Raw genomic sequence first — 20086 nt, 5'->3', positions numbered from 1 at the left:
ATGCACCTCATTATCATATCCACCCAACGAGTTGCAAAACCCATTTTCACCATGACCCGCTCCAAGAAGACCCATTAAACCCTATCATATGCTTTACTCATGTCTAGTTTAAAGGACATATAACCATTTTTCCCATGGTTATGTGACTTCAAGAAGTGAAAACTCTCAAAGGCCGTAGTAGCATTATCCTATAACAGACGACCTGGAATGAAGGCATTTTGTTCAACATCAATCAAATCATCCAAAAACCCTTTAAGGCTTCCAACCAAAACTTTAGAAATAAGTGTATACACCACATTACAAAGGGAGATGGGTCGGAAATTACTCAACTCAGAAGCTTGTTTACATTTTGGAATAAGAACAATATGCGTATGATTAACATCGGTCATATCCACTCTCCCGTCTAGACATCCAATGACATAATCCGCAACATCTTTGCCAATAATATGCCAATATTTCTGAAAAAAAAATTAGCATTTAAGCCATCAAGCCCAGGCGCCTTACTTGGCTTCGTTTGCTTTAGCGCAGCCGTAACTTCCTCCATAGCAAACGTCTTAATCAGCTCACTATTCATTTCCTCGGACACACACGGAGCCACACAAGACAAAGCTTCATCCATATGGTTTGGGTTTAAAGAAGAAAACATGTTGTTGAAGTGCTCCATTGCAAGGCTCCTTAAGTTCTCCTCACCCGTAACCCAGCTTCCCCTCCTCATCTTTAAGCCTACTAATATGATTTCCCCGTTTACGATTCGATGCTTTAAGATGAAAAAATTTTGTATTCCTGTCACCCTCAGTCAAGAAGCTAACCCGGGATCGTTGGCGCCAAAACACCTCCTCCGCTATCAATAACTCATCTAGATTCGCACACATACTCTTATGCTCAACAACCGCTGCAAGATCATGAGAACACGAGTCAAGGAAATTCATACGGTTCCTCGTTTCCTCAATTCTCTTACGAAGGTCCCCAAACTGAATTTTACTCCATTGCGCAAGTCGTCTCGAACAAAGATCCAATTTGTGCATAGCATTGTGACCGAGATTTCGCCCCGTTGTTTCCAACCAGGCACCATGAAGAACATCTTCACACTCTTCACTATTAGCCCACATATCCTCAAACCGAAACCTTTGCCCCTTCTTCTGATTTGTATCAGCAAACATGGATAAGATAATGGGGGCATGATTAGATTTGTCATATTCCAAATGAGATAGAGTAGTAGTCGGGCATACTTCCAAGAAGGATGGCGACACAAGGGCCCTATCAAGCCTCTCGAAAACCGCTTCCGACCCTCCCCTTATATTCCACCATGTGAAAGGCTCCTCAGAGAAACCAATATCCATAAGCCCACACTCATCCATCGCTTCTCGAAACTCATCCATAGATCTTTGATCCCTCGGCGCACCACCACGCTTCTCATGCTCAAACAAGATTTGGTTAAAATCACCAATAACAACCCAAGGAAGGAACAACAGTGATTTTAACTCCCTCATCAGCTGCCATGTCCTCCATTTATCTTCATTTTGTGCCCAGCCATATAATCTAGTAAGTCTCCACTCACTAATCTCGAACAGACCACGAATAATTACATCGATATAATGGGCTATTGACGACACAACTTCTACCTCTACTCCATCCCGCCAGAGTATTACCAAACCTGCTGACCGTCCAATGGAATCAATACCCAACCTATCATAATCCCCACCTAGACGTTGTATAACTCCCTACATCTCCTGATTTCCCAATTTAGTCTCCAACAACACCACAACCACCGCCTTTTCCCTCCGTAACAACCCCCTTAACCTAGCAACTGCCGGGTCGTTGCCTAATCCCCGACAGTTGTAGCAGAGGAGACTCATTATTATTATTATTATTATTATTATTATTATTATTATTATTATTATTATTATTATTATTATTATTATTATTATTATTATTATTATTATTATTATTATTATTATTATTATTATTATTATTATTATTATTATTATTATTATTATTATTATTATTATTATTATTATTATTATTATTATTATTATTATTATTATTATTATTATTATTATTATTATTATTATTATTATTATTATTATTATTATTATTATTATTATTATTATTATTATTATTATTATTATTATTATTATTATTATTATTATTATTATTATTATTATTATTATTATTATTATTATTATTATTATTATTATTATTATTATTATTATGGAAGGATGCGCAGCCTTTCATAAAAGATTCATAAAAGTTTACATAAAATTGGTGGGAGCCGAGAGACAACTGGGCTCCCACACCCTTATTATTATTATTATTATTATTATTATTATTATTATTATTATTATTATTATTATTATTATTATTATTATTATTATTATTATTATTATTATTATTATTACATACTGGAATTTTTATTAAAAATAATCAAAATGTTTACAAGAAATTAGTGGGCAACCGAGATACAATCTGGGCCCCCACTCCCTTAGCGATAACAAAGCCAAGTCTAGTAAAAGTGTAAGCGGCCGCGTGAGCCCCTGCATCCTGAGAAATAGAGAATTTCAAGATTCGCTTGAGCAAAGCCACAACATCTGTATCCAGCCCTCCTAGGAAAAAGAGAAGGGTGGGAAACCATAACCCGTCGCCGTGCACAAGTCCCGGTACTTGGCAAATTTGTCTAAGAAAGTCATAATGGTTTGTCTTTGAGTTGTAATGCTACCCACCTATTATTATTATTATTATTATTATTATTATTATTATTATTATTATTATTATTATTATTATTATTATTATTATTATTATTATTATTATTATTATTATTATTATTATTATTATTATTATTATTAGGAATTATTTACCTTATTATTGTTTTTTTTAATAAAAGGATGCGCGCAGCTTTCATTAAAAGAAAAATAAAAGTTTACATGAAATTGGTGGGGAGCCGAGAGACAATCTGGGCTTCCACACCCTTAGCAACAGCAAAGCTAAGTCTAGTAAAAATGTAAACGGCCACCCGAGCCCCTGCATCCTGAGATACCGAGAATTTCTGGATCCGCTTGAGCAAGGCAACAACATCCGAACCCAGCTCCCCAAGTGATGAGAAAGAGAAGGGAAGGAAACCTTAACCCGCTGCCGCGCACAAATCCCCGTACTTAGCACGTTTACGCTGAGCAGCATCAGCAATAACCCGGCCAGGCACAAAATCCGTCAACCCAGTCTGAGTCAAAGGAGAAGACCTTGTCAAGTCAATTCACACATCACGCCCTCTGTCCCAAGAAAAAAGCTGCAAATTCGCAGGACGAAGAGAACCGCCATGCCCGTCAACCAAACCGGTATCAACCTCCTTTCCCGCAGAAATACCAGATCTATAGCAGATGTCGAAAAGAGTGTTACGGACGAGGTTATGCTGATGTTTAACGCCCACAGTACCAGTACAAGAAACAGCGTGGTCCCCAAAAACATCATCAGCAAAAACCCGAGAGCAAGCAGGACAGGGCTGAGATATCGTGAATACCGGAACACCCATACGATACCCAAGCACACTACGATAAGTCCTCCCGTTCATAGTCTGACCCAACCCCGAGATAGGAACTGCACGCAGCCAATCAGAGGAGTGGGAACCCTGCTGAGACTGCCACAAAGCAAGCTGGCGTGGTGTCAAAGAAAAAACAGACTCTGAGGCAGCAGCAACCGTCTGCCAATTTCTTCATAACTTTGGGGACAGCAATTTCACGAGGCTTACCTAAGATACCAGAGCCTGTAGTCGCAGTAAAAAGCCACGCGACATCGTCAAAAGCAAGGCCAGCAGCTACAATACCAGAAGGTCTTAGAAGCTTAGCCTGCAAATCAACAGACTGCAAACGGGACGCAATAAAAGCATAATGTAAAACATCTCCCGCCGCATAGACACCAAGACCACCAAGATGAAAAGAGAAAGTAGCAAGGCGCCACTGCCAATCCCCAAAACCCGTGCCAGTCGCGGTGACAATACGTTCCAAGCTGAAACGAAGAGCAGCATCAGGAAGATGGACCGACCCAAAAACACCTGAGGAGCAAGTACGAAGGGAGAAATAGAGCTTAGAAATACCAGTACAAGCTCGAATTAGAAGCAACTCACATTGCGGGTCCTCAATCCTCGCAACCAAGTCCATTAGCTCAATGGTCTTAACTACTCTCCTCGCCACAATATCACTGCCAAAGCCAGGACAAGTACTGACAGGTCCACCTAAAACTTTAACACCACGCAAGGGCCGAGCAATAGAAGGGGGAAAAACCCCAGGAAGCCGACTCTGAGGATTCTCAACTACTACTACTACTACTTGTGGACATGGGCCACCTGCGACGCCCAGCCGATCTGTGGACGTAGCAGCGGTCATGAAAGCCACGCTCAGTGGCGTAAAAATGCTTTTGACCGGATCGCTTTAGATCGGTCGGTTTCGTCTCGGCAAGGGTCTCGAAATGATGCGAGAGATGTTCGGAGTCGCCACCAAGAATTTGTGGGATGCTTGGTACCCATTCGAATCCACTTTATACCTAGGTCAACCAAGGCAAAAAGCAGTGTTTGACATAGGTACTAAAGGTAATGACTCTCGTTCGCCCTGGATAAGGTCGTCCACTATCCAAAGTTTTTGAGTAAGAGGTGAAGGTTAGTATTGGGAAGCCCTTTAATCGGACACCCAATCCCGCCCGCGGTAGCGACCTCTACTGATCGATCTTGGTTGGTTGAATGCAAAAATTGATAAAATGGGTAAATGCATGAATGCACATCCACAAGTTTGAACCAAACATGAGAGCTTTCTATGTCAGTTGTTTATCCAAACATCAAGTAATTGATGTCAAGTTGGATTCAGTGTTGATTTACATGAAAGATAGAAATTAAACATCCATTTACCGAGTTAGGTTTATGGTGCATAACGTGACCCATTTGTCTTAGAAAGATGTTTTGCAAATACAAAGTAAAAGGGCAGGCTTGCCATCTGATTCGTCCTGTATTCAGGTTAACCAAAGTCGGGATCATCCTAGGCAAGTGTTGGAAAGGAAGCAGGACCTACATCAGGCAGCCTATTGAGGCACAAGCTATCAGGCGATGTAAAGGGACCTGTCCTGATTTGAAAACTGGAAAACAGTTAGCCTGTTTAGGCGCGAGACAGCAGACGATCCAAGGGGATATCTTCTAACTGTTGAAAACGTTTGTAAAACAGTTTGTAAGAGGGTGTTTGAACCCGTCTTTGTTTGAAAAGGTCGTTTAGACCGCTTTTGTGTTAATGTGAGGAACGTGACTTAAATAATCATCATTGTATTGACGATATTCGATGTCGGGTTCGGTTTTGCAAGCTTGACATGAATAGTTTTGAAATAGGAGTATGAACTAATTGTGTTAAGTTAATTTGTTTTGTGATTAGTCAATGTTTATCATCGTACTCGGATTTAAACCGACATGGTATATAGAACCAAGGATGACTATGCATGTATGACTAATATATTTGTTTTTGAAATGTAAAGAAATGAATACAAAGGTTTTAAAATGCCTTTTTAAATGTAATTAGATAAAGATTATCACCGAAACACGAATTAAACCGTCATGGTATAAGGAACCAAGAGTGAAAAAGATTTAGGGTCAAAAGGTTTATCATAAAAATGATTTGAAATGGTAAATACCGGTTGTAAAATGAAATGAAAAATGGAAAGAATGAACTCAAACACGTTTGAGTTATGACCTGGACACCCCATTGAGGCGCGAGGTACCTAGTGGTGACTAGGGCCTTCTGTTTCCAGTCAAAAATCGGTTTTGGCTTATTCGATCGGTATTTTGGATCATGTTATGCAAGTTTTAGCATGTTAAGGTTATAAAAACAGATAAAAAGACATGAAAGAAGAGGATTATTACACCCTGATACTTACATGCTAGGTTTGACATGAGAAATTGACGGGAGTGTAACAACTTGTTAGGTCGGAAAACTCGGTTTGAAATTGTTTTAGCAATGTAAAGAGTGTTTTGTTTTGTTTAGTGATTTTGTAGTTGGTCGAAGTGGTCGGTCAAGTGATTTGTTGCACTATGACAGTACCAAACAATGTGTATGGCTTTTATTTTCGATCGGTAGGTCGAAAACACGTGTCGTTTTGTGACTTAATAAGTCGAGTCCAGAGTTTTAAGGGAGAAATGAGGGGGCAGACACTCGCGTACCTTCAAATGGTGGCATTTGAGTTGTATTTATAGAGGATTATATGCGTTTCGAGAGACGTGGCTACATGGGCTACTCGAAGAGGTGCGAGCCATTTCGCGGGTCTTCGAGCTGTCTTGTCACTATCACGCAATTGAAATCACGATTTGTTCTATCCTAGGTTTTGGATGACATGATTGTTGTACTTGACCATTCAAGTATACCGGTATACTTAACATGGAAGCTTTGTGATGTTTGTTTTTTGTGTTTGACTCGGTTTGACTCGTTGTTGGAGTCAGGATTTGAATTTTGAGTCGGTTTTTGGCCCGGTGTTGGTTTTTACTCTAGTTATTGTCATTGCGACCCCGTCGTCGTGTATAAAACACTCCAAGTACTTTTGAAAAGTTTGAAAATATTTTGTTTTTGAAATCGTTTTGAGTTTTCCGACGTATAGTTATACAAAACTGTCGATTAAACATATTGATTACTGAGCATGTTGTATTCCGATAATCATCGGGTGTTTGTTGTGGAGTCAACAGATACTGGGTATCTACAAAGCCCCCATTTTGACCGCGACTTTGACAGGGTGAAAGTCAAAGTATAGCCCCTAGGTCAATCGAAGATTACAATCTGGAGACCGAAGCGACGTTGAGGCGCCTCGAAAGAATTTGGGCCAAGGACCTGCCGTCGGGAAGGGCGACGCCAAGGCGACTCGAGGATACGAGTCAAGGACCTGTCGTCGGGAACAGTTTAGAGTCTGTCGACTTTCCGTGCGGGTCGTTTAAAGTCTGTTAGACTACGTACAAAGGCTCGCCAGCCATAGGAAAGAGTCACACCTCAGGCATATTCGGGATATGTCCTTGAATTGTTCCCTATTTGCGCACAAAGGCTCGCCAGCCATATTGCGGATATGATGGGGCTCGCCAGCCGCATTGAAGGTAAGTTTTGAGGCTCGCCAGCCATACTGAAGGTGCGCTTTTGAGGCTCGCCAGCCATGTTGGCGGTGCATTTTGAGGCTCGCCAGCCATGTTGGCGGTGTGTTTTGAGGCTCGCCACCCATGTTGAAGTTGCGTTTTGAGGCTCGCCAGCCATGTTGGCGTTCGAATGGTCGACTGTGGGAAATAGCCGTGTTGGACAGGCTTATTTTGAGAAGTTTTTGAATTAGTGGGCTCCGTGGGGAGGTTTTTGATATCCTGGTGGGGGAATTTCGGTGTTTTCATTGGATGTTGGTGGCGCCGGAAAGAGATAGGCTTGGGCCTGGCTCCCGTGGATGGCAGTGATTTCGAATCTTGAAGAGAGGTAACGGTTTTTACAGCCGTTGTTCGGGGTTTGTAGAAATAGCAGATGTGAATTCCGCCATTTGATGTGCGTTTGGGAGACAACGGTTTTCATTTCGTCTTCTCGTGATTTGAAATTTGTGAGGAGTAGTGAATTTGAATTTTCGCTATCCTATTTTGAAAAAGGTGATGGCTTTTAATGCCGTCGTCCGAAATTGTCTAAATAACGAATCTGAATTTTGCTATTTTGCTTTTGTGAAGGGGTGACGGTTTTTGATCCCATCGTTTGAAACTTTGAAATTTGTGAAAATAGTGAGTTTGTATTTCACTATTTTGTTTGAAAAGGTAAGAATGATGGTATATTTCGTTTTCTTGACAAGTGCCAGTTTAATTCCGCCGTTTGAATTTTGAATTGTGAAAATAGCAAGTTTGAATTTTGCTATTTTGTATTTTGTGTTAGAAAATGACGGTTTTTGATTCCGTCGTTTGAAATGTGACAATACCGAGTTTGAATTTCGCTATTTTGTATTCGTGATTTGAAATTGACGGTTTTTAATTCCCTCGTTTGAAATTTGTGAAAATAGCGAATTTGAATTTCGCTATTTCGTATTCGTGATTTGAAATTGACGGTTTTTAATTCCGTTGTTTGAAATTTGTGAAAATATCGATATTGAATTTCGCTATTTCGTATTCGTGATTTGAAATTGAAGGTTTTTAATTTCGTCGTTTGAAATTTTGTGAAAATAGCGAATTTGAATTTCACTATCTTGTTTTTGTGATTTGAAAATGACGGTTTTTAATTCCGTCATTTGAAATTTTGTGAAAATAGGGAGTTTGAATTTCACTATTTTGTTTTTGTGATTTGAAAATGACGGTTTTTAATTCCGTCGTTTGGAATTTTGTGAAAGAATAGCGAGTTTGAATTTCACTATTTTGTTTTTGTGATTTGAAAATGACGATTTTTAATTCCGTCGTTTGAAATTTTGTGAAAATAGCGAATTTGAATTTCACTATCTTGTTTTTGTGATTTGAAAATGAAGGTTTTTAATTCTGTCGTTTGAAATTTTGTGAAAATAGCGAGTTTGAATTTAACTATTTCGTTTTTGTGATTTGAAAATGACGGTTTTTAATTTCGTCGTTTGAATCTTGTGAAAATAGCGAGGAAATTGGGCCAAAGCCCAAAATTTCACTGAATGAGCAGGGAGCGCCTAAAAGAGGCGCGAGCCGTCCTGCGATGTAAGGAGCCTCTCCTTTTTGCTGTAAAAAGACGCGAGAAGGCCGAGCTCCCCATTGTCTTCATCTTCTTCGACACAAAATCGCAAAACCCAAAAAAAATCGCCATTTTTGACATTGTTATTTGCTTGTCTTCGTGCCATTGTCGTCATGTCATCTCAAGGTATGTAAATCCTCTTGAATCCATTTGAATTTGTTTGCCTTTTTGTTAATTAAATTAGGGCGAAACCCTAACTCTTCGAAAATCGATTTGGGCGTTTTTACTTGGCCCATTTTCGAGTGAAATTGATGATTGCATTAGGTTAGAAACCTGTTTAGGAGAATAAGGGTGCTTTTAGTTTGCATTTTGGTCCCCATTCCCGCTCTCTAGGAGCAAAAAACGTGAATGAGACGAAAGTTCGTCCTATTTAACAATGTCGTGTTTGTTTGCTCGAGTCGTGTGCCCCACTAAGTTGCATTGTAATCGGGAAAGACCGTCTTTGCCATATTGGACCCTCGTTGTGCATTGTGGGCAAAATTTGAATTTTTGCCTTCGTATGATGGTCTTATGCTGACGAAATAAGCGTCTGTTTGGGCTCAAACTGAGCCGGTTTGTCTTAAAATGGACCCTAATGGTAGTTTAAGTCACTTTGAGATGTGATTAAATCACGTTGTTTTATTGTGGTCGTAATTTGAATGTTGGACCTGTTAGCGCCTTAATTGGCAGAAAATTGCCTTTTTTGAGGTTTGAAAAACACCCCGTTGTGTCAGGAATTTTTTTTTCTTGTTTTGCGTACCTCGTGTGGTCTTTGAGGTGTTGGGTGGTTTTTTTAATTTTCTCGTTGTTTTAACTCTTCTTTTAGTTCAAAAGAAGGGCCAGTCGGTTTTTTTGTGCGATTTTTGTGAAGTGTTTTGCTGGATGGGTTTGGGCGGGTTTGCCCTTGTTTTGTTTTGCATTTGCACGTGATTTTGTTTTTTTGATTTTGTCCATTTTATGCCGTCGTAATGCCGAAGTTTCGGCTGATGTTCTTGTTTTATCGTGATTTCAGGTGAGTGTTCTGGGGCTTCTAGGCCCACTAGGTCCGTGGCCGAGGCCTTAGGAGAGGAAGAGGAGGATGAGTCGGGAGGAGGAAAGACGGCTATTGTCTTGTCCTTGTCGAGTTGTGTTTCTCCCTGGTGGCCTTTGTCCAGCCTTTGATCATGTGTTGATCATTGGTTGTTGTCTGCAGAAATTTGGATGTCTGATGGTTGGGGGTTAACACCAGTGCGTCTGTCTACGTTACCGTCTTCGATCGTCGTTGAATTCTGATGATTGGGGGTTAACATCGGGGTGGCACCCTATGTCGTGGTTCCTTCTTATTGCCGAATTCCGACGATTGGGGGTTAACGTCGGGGCGATGCACTGTGTCACAATTCCTAATCGTCACGTCGTCCAAAGTCCGCCAAGCATTTTTTCCTTTTTTGTTACGGAGCAGAAAAGGGGTATTACCGTCGTGGTAACCACCTCTGCTTCCGCTGTTGCTCCTTTCTTTTCCATTTGTCTCCCTTTCTTTTCTGATCAGAAGGGTAGGGAGTGATTAGTTCGGTAGGTGACGGATAACCCCCAGTTCATTGTTTTAGGCCAGTGTCTGTATGATAAATACTTGTACTGGATCCTGTTTGTCTGGTTAGTCGTTTGTATCATACGTGTGTTGATGTATTTTGCGTGACGTGTTTTGTATATACGTGTTTTTGGTTTGTAGTTTATTTTTGTTTGGCTTTTCTTGTGTTGTGTTTCGGAGAAGCACGGTCAGCGGCTGATTCCCCATTTTCTTCGGCATTTGTTCCTGCATCATTAGTGTTGAAAATAGGCAACATGTAGCACATATGTAAACACGCAAAAGCATTTGAAAACAAAAATAACCCCGATGACTCGAAGTTAAAATTGAAGTTGAAAAGAAATTTTGAAAATTCCGAGACAAGTTGTCACGTTCGGATTCTTCAAATGAAAATTGTTTTGAAATTTCGAGAAATTAATTCGTGTTGGAATTAAATTGCATCGAGTTTTGCTGAAAATTGATTTGCGACTCGAAAAACTAAAACTCAAACCGGTAAGGATGAATTTTAAAAGAGATTTTGCGAGCGTGTTTGATTTTTGTGAGATTAAGACTCGGATTTGCCAGAGTTTGAATTTTTTGAGAAAAATTGACGTCGTGTTATCAATTTTGATTTTTGTGGAAAATGCGAAAAAGCGAAAAAATTTCGGAATTTTCGACTGACATGGAAATGATCCGTCGCGGATGGGGGCGACTAGCCCTTCCCCCTTTAAAAAAAAAAGAAAAGAAAATCCGTATGTTTAAAGCTGCGTAATGGAAACCGTGTCGGTTTTCTTGAAACGCGAAAACAAGGAAATGTGAGTGTGAGAAAACACAAAAAATTCTGGATAGGCCTGAAGAGGCGCGAGTCTTGAGGCGAGAAATTCTAAGTGTCAGGAAGAAACACAACTTGATAGGGACAAATCAAGGTGCGGATCCTGAGAACCAGCCCAAAGAGGCGCGAGGCCCTGAGCAATGCAAATGAGCTTCCCCCTTTTTTGGGAAAAAAGCGTTGATTGTTTTGTATAAATAGAGATATTTGTGCTTCATAGTTTCATCATCCGAAACACGAAAAACATCTCTACGAAAACCTTTCTTCTTCTTCCACAAAGTAATTCATGGATACTTTCGAAAATAGTTTGCGACATTGGTGTCGGGATTTATCGCCTCCCAAGAAGTATGAACTCATTGTAATGGGAGTTGGTCAGTTGTTGATGCTTTGGCAAGTTAAGGTACAATCCTCGTTCCTTGAAGCATGCTCTCGGTTTTGGGATTCGAAACATCATGTTTTCGATTTCCCGAAACGTGAAATTTGCCCTCTTGCCGAAGAAGTGGGCGCCATTGGAGGATGGCCGGGTTGTACTCCGGTACTTCCTCCGACTCGGTTGTGTTACAAAGAGAAGTTTCATTCAATGTTGGGCTTGTCGACGAGCCAAGTGAACTTTCTCCTCGCTCCTCATGGCGTGGATATGTTGGCTCTCATCAACATCTTCTCAAACTGGTTGGATGTGAATGTTTCGGAGGTGGCTAGGAGAAGGGCTGTTGCCTTTTGCCTAGTGAATGCATACCTCCTTGTCGATGCCTTGAAGAAGGAGGGGTCAAGATGGTATGGGAGCTTAACCCTTATGTATGTGGTTGAGCGCATAGAGCACGGGTGGGATCCATCGTGGTTGGTACTTGGCGAGATCATCCAAGCTTTGGATAAGAAGGGCTCTTGTGGAGAAGCTCCTTCGTTCGGATCTCCGAGGATCCTCCAAGTGTGGCTCTTGGGGAGGCTAAGGTATGTAGAGCCTCCGGTTGATTCTTCTTCTTACTCCTTCCGTCACCTTACTATGAGGAAGAAGTTGTATTCGGATAGTTTTGCGTCCACTGAAGCCGATTGGACCTCGAGATTAGTGGAAGAGGGTGGTCCTCATATCCGTTGGGTGGTGCCGTGATGGAACTTGAGGTATTTCACGGGGTTTCCCGCTCCGGCCACTTGTTCTTGCTCCTTGATGGTGGTGGGCTTGAAGGTTGTTTCCTTCATTTATCCCGAAAGGCTTATGAGGCATATGGGGCGCCAACAAAAGGTCCCGCTCAAGATACTCTCATCCAAGAGAGCATTTTTCGAAACTCCGAGCTTGTGGAGGTGTTCGAGAGATGGTGGGCCACTCGTCTGACTTGGAAATGACCAAACCCCGTTGCCACGACATGGGTGACTCCCACTTATGTCAAGTGGCCAAGAGCTCAAACCTTGAAAGAAAGGTCCAAGTTCCGCAAAGACGAAGTCGTTGACTTAAAGTATAGGGAAGTTAGCAAGGCCAACCGTTCCTTCTTTGATAACTTTGCCGACGCCGTTAGCCCAGATGTAGTGAGGCCAACGAAGAGGAGGAGCTTGGGTCCCAAAGAGATGGTGGGCCGTGTATGGGCTCGGCTAGGACCGAGTATAGGGTCATGCAAGAGTCCGGAGGCCGTCGCCGTTGTAGATCCATTGAGGATCCGTTCCAGAGAGGAAGTCCATGCTAGGCGGGCCAACAAGAAGAACAAGGGGAAGATGTACCCCGAGGGAAAAGGCAAGGGTAGAATGGAAGAGTAAACACCTCCATTAGCCGTTTTATTATTATGTTGTAATAGTGTTTGTGTGTTTTTATTTTGTTGTACTAGCTATGTATTGTGTATTTTGTGCTAGTTTTACTATGTGAGATGTCTTAGTCAACATCCTAGCTTTGACAAAGTGTAGACTTTCTTAGCTTTATTTGTTGTCAAGTTTATAATCCTCCTCATTATTAATTAAATAAGAGAATTGCTTGTGTTTAAAGAAGTTGCGAACGCTTGTTGCTTCTTCCATCTATTTTGTAAAGGCAATTCAGTTTGAATTATCCTAAATATTGCACCTGTGAAAGGGGATTTTTGTGGGAAGGGAGAAAGGCTTCTTTTTCTTGTAGTTTTTGTGGAAAAGGGAATGTTTTCCCCTTTTCTTTATTTTGAAGTTGGTATGGGTAATTTTTTTGTGTGTGGGGATGGTTGTATCCTTCTTGTGTAAGAAAGGATTGCCTTCGTATCCACCTGAAGAGGTGAAATCAAATCATGCTTGTAGTTCGAATGTCTTGGTAATTTTTTTTTTTTGGTGTTGTGGTTGTATCCTTCTTGTGTAAGTAAGGACTGCCTATGTATCCACCTAAAGAGGTGAAATCAACCCATGCTCGTAGTTCAGGTGTTTTGTTTGAGTGCAATGGATGTTTACCTTTGACAGGTCAAAGGTCGTTTGAAACATGGCAAGGTGTCGTAACTTAGACTCGATAAAACAAGCAATTTCAAATCAGAACGCGTTGAGGAATTGACTTGAAAGGGATATTGTTGTCACTAGTTGTGAAACTAGGGAAAGGTTTGTTGGTTACTAGGGTTCAAGGGCAGTATTTCTTGAGTTGGTCCAGGTTGGTCGAGTTTGTGAACTCCTCTCTGTCTAGGTCACTCAGTCTCACTGCGCCCCCCGAAATTTTTTTCTTGACCAGGTATGGCCCGGCCCAATTGGGTTTGAATTTCCCACTCGGATCGACAGGTAATGGTGCTCGAATAGACTTGAGGACCACGTCGCCTTCTTTGATTTTTCCTGGGTTTGACCTTTTTTGTTGAATGCCCGTCGTATACGTCGTTGGTATAGCTGGACGTTGTGCAAGGCGTTGAGTCGCCGTTCGTCTAGAAGCGTGAGTTGTTCGAACCTTCGACATCTCCATTCCACCTCGGGAACTTGACTTTCGAGTAGGATGCGTAGAGACGGGACCTCCAACTCTACTGGTTGTACTGCCTCCATACCGTATGCTAGGTAGAAGCGGGTTGCTCTTGTTGGAGTTCGAATGGAGGTTCGGTATCCTCAGAGTGCGAATGGGAGTTTGCTTGGCTAATCGCGGTAACTGTCTTTCATCTTTTTGATGATGGTGACAAGAGTTTTGTTTGCTGCCTCTACCGCTCCGTTGGTTTGGGGACGATAGGGGGATGATCGATGTCGTTTGATTTTGTATTTGTCCAGCAAGGCTTGTGTTTCCGACCGGAAGTGGGAGCCTTGGTCGCTGATGATTTCATGGGGCACACCATATCTGCAGATGATGTTATCCTGGATGAACTTGGCTACCTGTTTGGAGGTCAAGACTGCATAGGACGGTGCTTCCACCCATTTGCTGAAGTAGTCGATTGCGACGAGGACAAACCAATACCTCTTGGTGCCTATCGGGTTGACTTTTTCAATGATGTCGATGCCCCAGGTCGAGAAAGGCCAGGGGTGATGTCATGGTGTATAATAGGGATGGTGGTATGTATTTTATGTTGGCAAAGATTTGGCAGTTGTGGCAATGCTTGACGTAGTTTCTTCAATCGGCTTCCATGGTGGTCCAGTAGTAGCCTAACCACATGATTTTTCGGGTTAGCATCATTGGGCTCATGTGAGGGCCGCATTCTCCGTCGTGGACCTCTTCCATGACTTTTTTGGCTTTGTGGTGATCAATGTAAAGAAGAAGAATCACCTGGGGTGTTATTTTGTATAGTTGTTCTTGGTTTATCACAAATTGTGATGCAAGTAAACGAATAGCTCTTTGTCCTCTTGTATCAGAGTTGGGAGGGAATTCGTTTTTGGTTTTTTAGTTGAGGATGGCTTGGTACCAAGGTTCGGCATGTTTCTCCTCGTCGTTGTTGATGGCGCAGATGTGAGCTAGCTCGCTTCTTCATTCGACACATAGGGCATCTATGTCATATCGTCAGGTATGTTAACGAGCGCGACCAGTTTTGCTAGGGCATTAGCAAATTGATCTTTGCTCGGTAGGGTGCTAAGCTGTCGCTTCGGATTTTCCATGATCTGGACATATGATTGATGATGAGTGAGGAATCGCCGTGGACCCTTAATTTCTTGATGCCAAGTGTTATGGATGCTTGTAGGCCGATGAGGCATGCTTCGTATTCGGCGGCATTGTTGGAGATGGCGAAGTCTAGCTTGACATCGGAACATGTTCCCCTTCCGATGATATTATAAGGATTCCTACCCCGACGCCTCTCACGTTTGATGAACCATCGAAGTATGGGTCCCATGCGTCGGTATCGGCACAAAGGATGTCTTCGTCAGAAAGTGACCATGTGTCGGTCATTGGATCCTCGTTGACGGGATTTCCTGCTAGGAAATCGGTGACCGCCCTTCCATTCATAACCTTGAGGGGTACGAATTTGAGGTCAAATTCGGATAGCATGAGTGTCCATCTAGACAGCCTTCCGCTTAGTACGGGTTTTTCGAAGATGTATTTGACCAGGTCCATCTTGGAATAGATGTGAACCGTGTAGCTGAGCATGTAATGACGCAGCTTCTTTGTTGACCAAACCAGGGCAAGGCATGTCCTTTCCAGTTGGGTGTACCTTGTTTCGTATTCGATGAACTTCTTGCGGATGTAGTAGATGGCTCGTTCTTCACCGTCGACTGTTTGCGCCAGCATTGCTCCCATGGATGTGTCGGTGACATTCAGATATAGGGATAAGGGAATTCCTTGTTGAGCTGGCATGAGGACAAGAGGTTTGGATAGGATTTCCTTTATCCTGTCGAAGGCTTTTTGACAATCATCGTCCCAATCGGTGTGATTGGAGGTGCGAAGCTTCTTGAAGATTGTTTTGCAAATCATAGTGAGCTTGGCTATAAAGCGGCTGATGTGTTGGACTTGACCGAGAAATCCCCAAAACTCCTTCTCGTTCTTAGGCCGAGGCATTTGCTGAAGAGCCTTGATTTTGGGAGGATCAATTTTGATGCCCCTTTTGCTGACGACGTCTCCCAAGAGTTTTCCGCAGGTGACCCAGAATGCACACTTCTGAGGATTTAGTCTCATGTTGTATTTTCAAATACGGGCGAAGAATTTCCGATGGGTGCTGATGTGACCATCCCGCTCTTTTGATTTGATAATCATGCCATTGACATATAGCTCCACCTCCTTGTGCATCATGTCGTGTAGTGAATGCAGTCTTGTGCATGTCTTCCTCGACCATTTTGATCTGGTTGTACCCAGCATACCCGTCCATGAATGATAAAAGGGCATACTCGGCGGTGTTGTCCACCAGGATGTCAACATGTGGCAGAGGGAAGTCATCTTTTTGACTTGCTTTGTTCAGGTCTTTGAAGTCGACGCAAACCTGAATTCTCCCGTCCTTCTTGGGCACGAGAACTATGTTGGCCACCCAGTCAGAGTGATCGGACACTTTGATAAATCCGGCTTTGAACTGTTTATCTACCTCGTCCTTGATTTTCAGGGCCTATTCAGGGCGCATACGGCGCAAATTTTGTTTCACGGGTTTAGCTTCGGGTTTAATGAGTATCCTATGATCTGCAATCTCTTTGTCGATCCCAGGCATGTCTTTGTTAGACCATGGGAATACGTCCTTGTATTCATGTTGGAGGTCGATGAACTGCTGACTTTTCGAGGGGTCAAGGTTGGTCCATATCCTAAGTTCTTGAGGTGTATTGTAGGTCCCTACGTTGATAGGTTCGGTCTCTTCAATGATGGGTGTCCTATCCTCTCGTTTGTCAAGTTCTTTGGCTAGGTGAGGTGGGTAGTTACTTAAGTCAAATTCCTTATATTCGTTCAGAATTGCATTGTAGTTAAATTGAGACGAGTCGTAAGCAAACTTACCGTTCATTAAGTCGACCTGAGCGAAAAGCTCGAATAGGACAGACATCTCATGGGCAGTCAGAGGGGACAAAATAGAGGAGGTGACCCTTGAAACAAGCTCCAGGTTGCTACCTTCTGTGGGAGTGGGGATGACCCTAGTTGACTCAGCCTCTGAGGCAGCCACAAGTTTGTGATAAAACAACGGAAATGGCACATTAACTGGGACATCAGGAGTGCTCGGATCTAAGACAGACTCAGACTCAGACTCAGACTCAGACTCCTTCTCATCTTCACTTCCCTCTTTGAAAATTGGGCCTTCTCTAGTAGTGATCTTGAGAATGCGGCCTTGACGATCGGTCCACTTGACAGTTTTCCTCCAGCCTTGTGTAGCTTTCTATGGGCCAGCATCAGAGATTAAGGCAGTGGGATTAAACTGTTGTCTTTAAGAGCGATGTTGATGATGTCCTCATAGTCGAGGTGCTTGATGTTGTCTTTTCCGAAAAGGAGACTTATGGTTTGCCCGTCAAGGCAAGGGGTCGATTCAGATTTGGTTGACGCAGCTTTAGTGTTGTCAGGAATGAAGTAGCAGTCTTGAAAGACTTCTACGCCCGGGTGTTTGACCTTTGCCAGGGGGTCTTAAATTGGCTCAGGAAAGCCGTTGTAGAGCTCGGACTCTCCCTCGGGGACGAAGTTTCCATTGAGAGTCAAGTGGTAGGGTCGGAGGATAACTCCGTGCTTTTTACGCTTCCGTACTAGGAGATTCATTTCCTGGATGTCTTCATCGGTCGGCTCATAGCCTAACCCGAAGGGGATGTTGGGGACCTTGGCCTGTTTCATGGGACACAAGGTGATCTTCAGTGATTTAAGAGGTAGGCCCGGGAAATAACCCTGGCGCGTCAAAATGCGGTTGACTGTGAGGTTCGAGAATCGGTCACAATCAAAGGATGCTGATTCATCGGTTAGCGCGTTCACAGCTTGGAGTCCCCACATTTCACTGTCCTCTTCTTCAATGACCTGAGAGGCGATTCGCTTCTTCATGATAGCCTTGATCGGGGATGCAGGAATTGTGATTGTTGTCCCGTTGAAAGGGACCCTGATTTTCTGATGAAGGGTTGAGGTGATGGCCTTGGCGGCGTGAATCCATGGGGCGTCCCAGAAGCATGTTGAAAAAGGCGTCGATATAGACCACCTGGAAACTGGCTTATCTTTCCAGGGGACTAGTTGTAATGGTCAAGGTTATAAGCCCCGCAACCTTACGACGAGTGCCGTCATAGGTGCGTAATCCTTGATTAGTTGGGACCAAGTCAGTTTCCTTGATACCCAGTTTATGAGCCGTCTTGAGGGGAATGACATTGACTGTATATCCGTCATCCACTAGAACCATATGCGCATTCTTCTTGAGGCACTGTACGGTGATGTACAGGGCCAGGTTATGGCTGTCTCCGAACAGAGGGATATCTTCGTCAGAGAAGATGACCGGGTTTTTTAGGTTAGGGACATCCCTGGTCATGTGTGCTACCACTTCTTCAGGAGAGGAGGAAGAGAGAACTGTCAACTTTCTCAAGGCTTGTAGCAAATCCTGCCGATGTTCGAAGGATGTAGCAATCCGTTGCCAAATTGAGATTTCGGCCTTCGCCTTTTGCAGTTGTTTAAGGATCGAGTTTTTGGAAACCCTGGGTTGAATGTCTACATCCGGGACAATTTGGTCATTCGTCATTGGAATGGCTGTTGAATTGTTCGGATTCTGGTAGGGGCGTCCGGACCAGATGAGGTGACCGATCACTTTTGGTTGTTTGCCCTGTACCGGAACAATGTAGACATCCTCTGCGTCGTCTCTCGAGATACCGTTGATTTCGGGATCGCGAGGGTACCTCGGAGGGGTATTCCTTGGTGGATATTTTTTGTTGGGGAAGTTCTTGTGGTGGTAGTTTTTGTAAGGTTGATTATTGTGGGGTTGATTTTTGTAGGGTGCATGCCAGAATGGTCGCGGGAGAAGTCCTTTCTGGTAATGGGAGTTTTGGGTGCTTGGAGGACCCTCCCTTGGACGTGGTGTTGGTGGGTTGAAAATCAACCGGTGGTAGGCGTCCTCAAGCCGGGTAATCCTTTCTGAGAGACTGGCTATGGCTTCTTCAACCTGTTGGAACATGGTGAGCATGGTTGCGGCGCTGAACACGAACATCCCACCCAGGGTATCCTTTTCAAAGGAATTTACCTCGTCACAATAGGTAGGATGAGGTGTGAGCAATCCAGAGTTGGCTCGTCATTAGAGATGGCATGGATCCCTAAGGGGTTTGTTTTGTTATTTGGTTTTCTTGGCGGAGGTAGAGGTAATTCCTTTTTCTCGATCATATCCTGAATGGCGTGCTTCAGTTTGAAGCAGTCTTCCATGTCATGACCTTTGCTCTGGTGGTGTTGGCAGTATGCATTGGGATTCCAGAACCGGGTTTTCTTGGCCTCGGACGGGTCGTGAGTAGGCCCAATCGGCTGTAGTTTCCCTTGGTCCATTAGTCTTTTTAGGGCACTGGCATAGGTTATTCCCAGGTTTGTGAATACCCTTTGAGGACGCTCAGTTTTCTTTGTGGTTGGTTCGAGGAGGCTGACCTCGTCGATTTTGTTTGTTTGACCATAAGGACGTGATCCAGTTGATATAGATCCCTGATAGCCTGTACCGGTGGTTTTGGCTAGAACTCCCTTGCGGAGGTCGTCTTCAATGCGGGTTCCGAGGATTTATAGGTCCTGGAACGTTTTGATGTTTTGATATCTCAGCAGGTTAGCATTAACTAGACGGAGGTTGTTGAGAAACTTCTCCACCAGAGTTGATTCACTTGGCTTACTGACAAATTGAGTGCTTACCCTCCTCCAACGGGTTAGGTATTCTGTGAACCGTTCCTTGTCATTCTGAGTTAAGACCTCAAGAGTACGGGTGTTGGCTTGGATTTCGACGTTATCGGCCTATTTTTTAGCAAATTCGACAGCGACTTCGTCCTAAGTGGTAATGCTCTTGGGGTCGAGGGAATAGTACCATTGGAGGGCAATTGGTTCTAGGGATGATGGAAAGATCCGGATGAAAAGTTCTTGTTTGACCCCCTTAGTGGACATGTAATCCTTGAAGGCCTGAATGTGATTGAGTGGGTCCTCCACTCCCTTAAACTTGGGTACATCAGTCAGGGTAAAGTTATCGGGTAGTTGATCCCCAACGGGTTCGAATCTTCAATTGTTCTCAAGGTGGATGTTGTTACCACGGGCTAGGAGTT

The 20086-nt window shown here is 43.1% G+C and overlaps 1 protein-coding gene across 1 annotated transcript; it reads right to left on the bottom strand.

Moving 5' to 3' along the window:
- Window positions 1-188: 188 nt before the first annotated feature.
- Window positions 189-17870, bottom strand: LOC141632422 (uncharacterized). The gene is made up of 4 exons (XM_074444970.1): window positions 17768-17870; window positions 3740-3805; window positions 810-1654; window positions 189-458 (listed from the first exon to the last, which is right to left on the bottom strand). The coding sequence occupies exons 1-4, from the start codon at window positions 17868-17870 to the stop codon at window positions 189-191; spliced, it is 1284 nt and encodes a 427-aa protein (XP_074301071.1).
- Window positions 17871-20086: the final 2216 nt, after the last annotated feature.

The sequence above is a fragment of the Silene latifolia genome, chromosome Y (genome assembly GCF_048544455.1).
Source record: "Silene latifolia isolate original U9 population chromosome Y, ASM4854445v1, whole genome shotgun sequence".
In the NCBI taxonomy this organism is placed as follows: domain Eukaryota; kingdom Viridiplantae; phylum Streptophyta; class Magnoliopsida; order Caryophyllales; family Caryophyllaceae; genus Silene; species Silene latifolia.
The sequence above is the reverse complement of the archived record's forward strand: the minus strand, read 5'-3'. Positions and strand labels throughout refer to the sequence as shown.

What these genes read in the sequence shown, in the direction of transcription:
- LOC141632422 (XM_074444970.1), bottom strand. Translation starts at nt 17,870, where the DNA reads ATGAAGAAGCGAATCGCCTCTCAGGTCATTGAAGAAGAGGACAGTGAA. An exon ending in TGAATCAGCATCCTTTGATT is followed by an intron (nt 3,806 to 17,767) that starts GTGACCGATTCT and finishes CTGGTATTGTAG; the next exon opens with CTGCTGGCCTTGCTTTTGAC. An exon ending in TACAGGCTCTGGTATCTTAG is followed by an intron (nt 1,655 to 3,739) that starts GTAAGCCTCGTG and finishes GACGGTCAGCAG; the next exon opens with GTTTGGTAATACTCTGGCGG.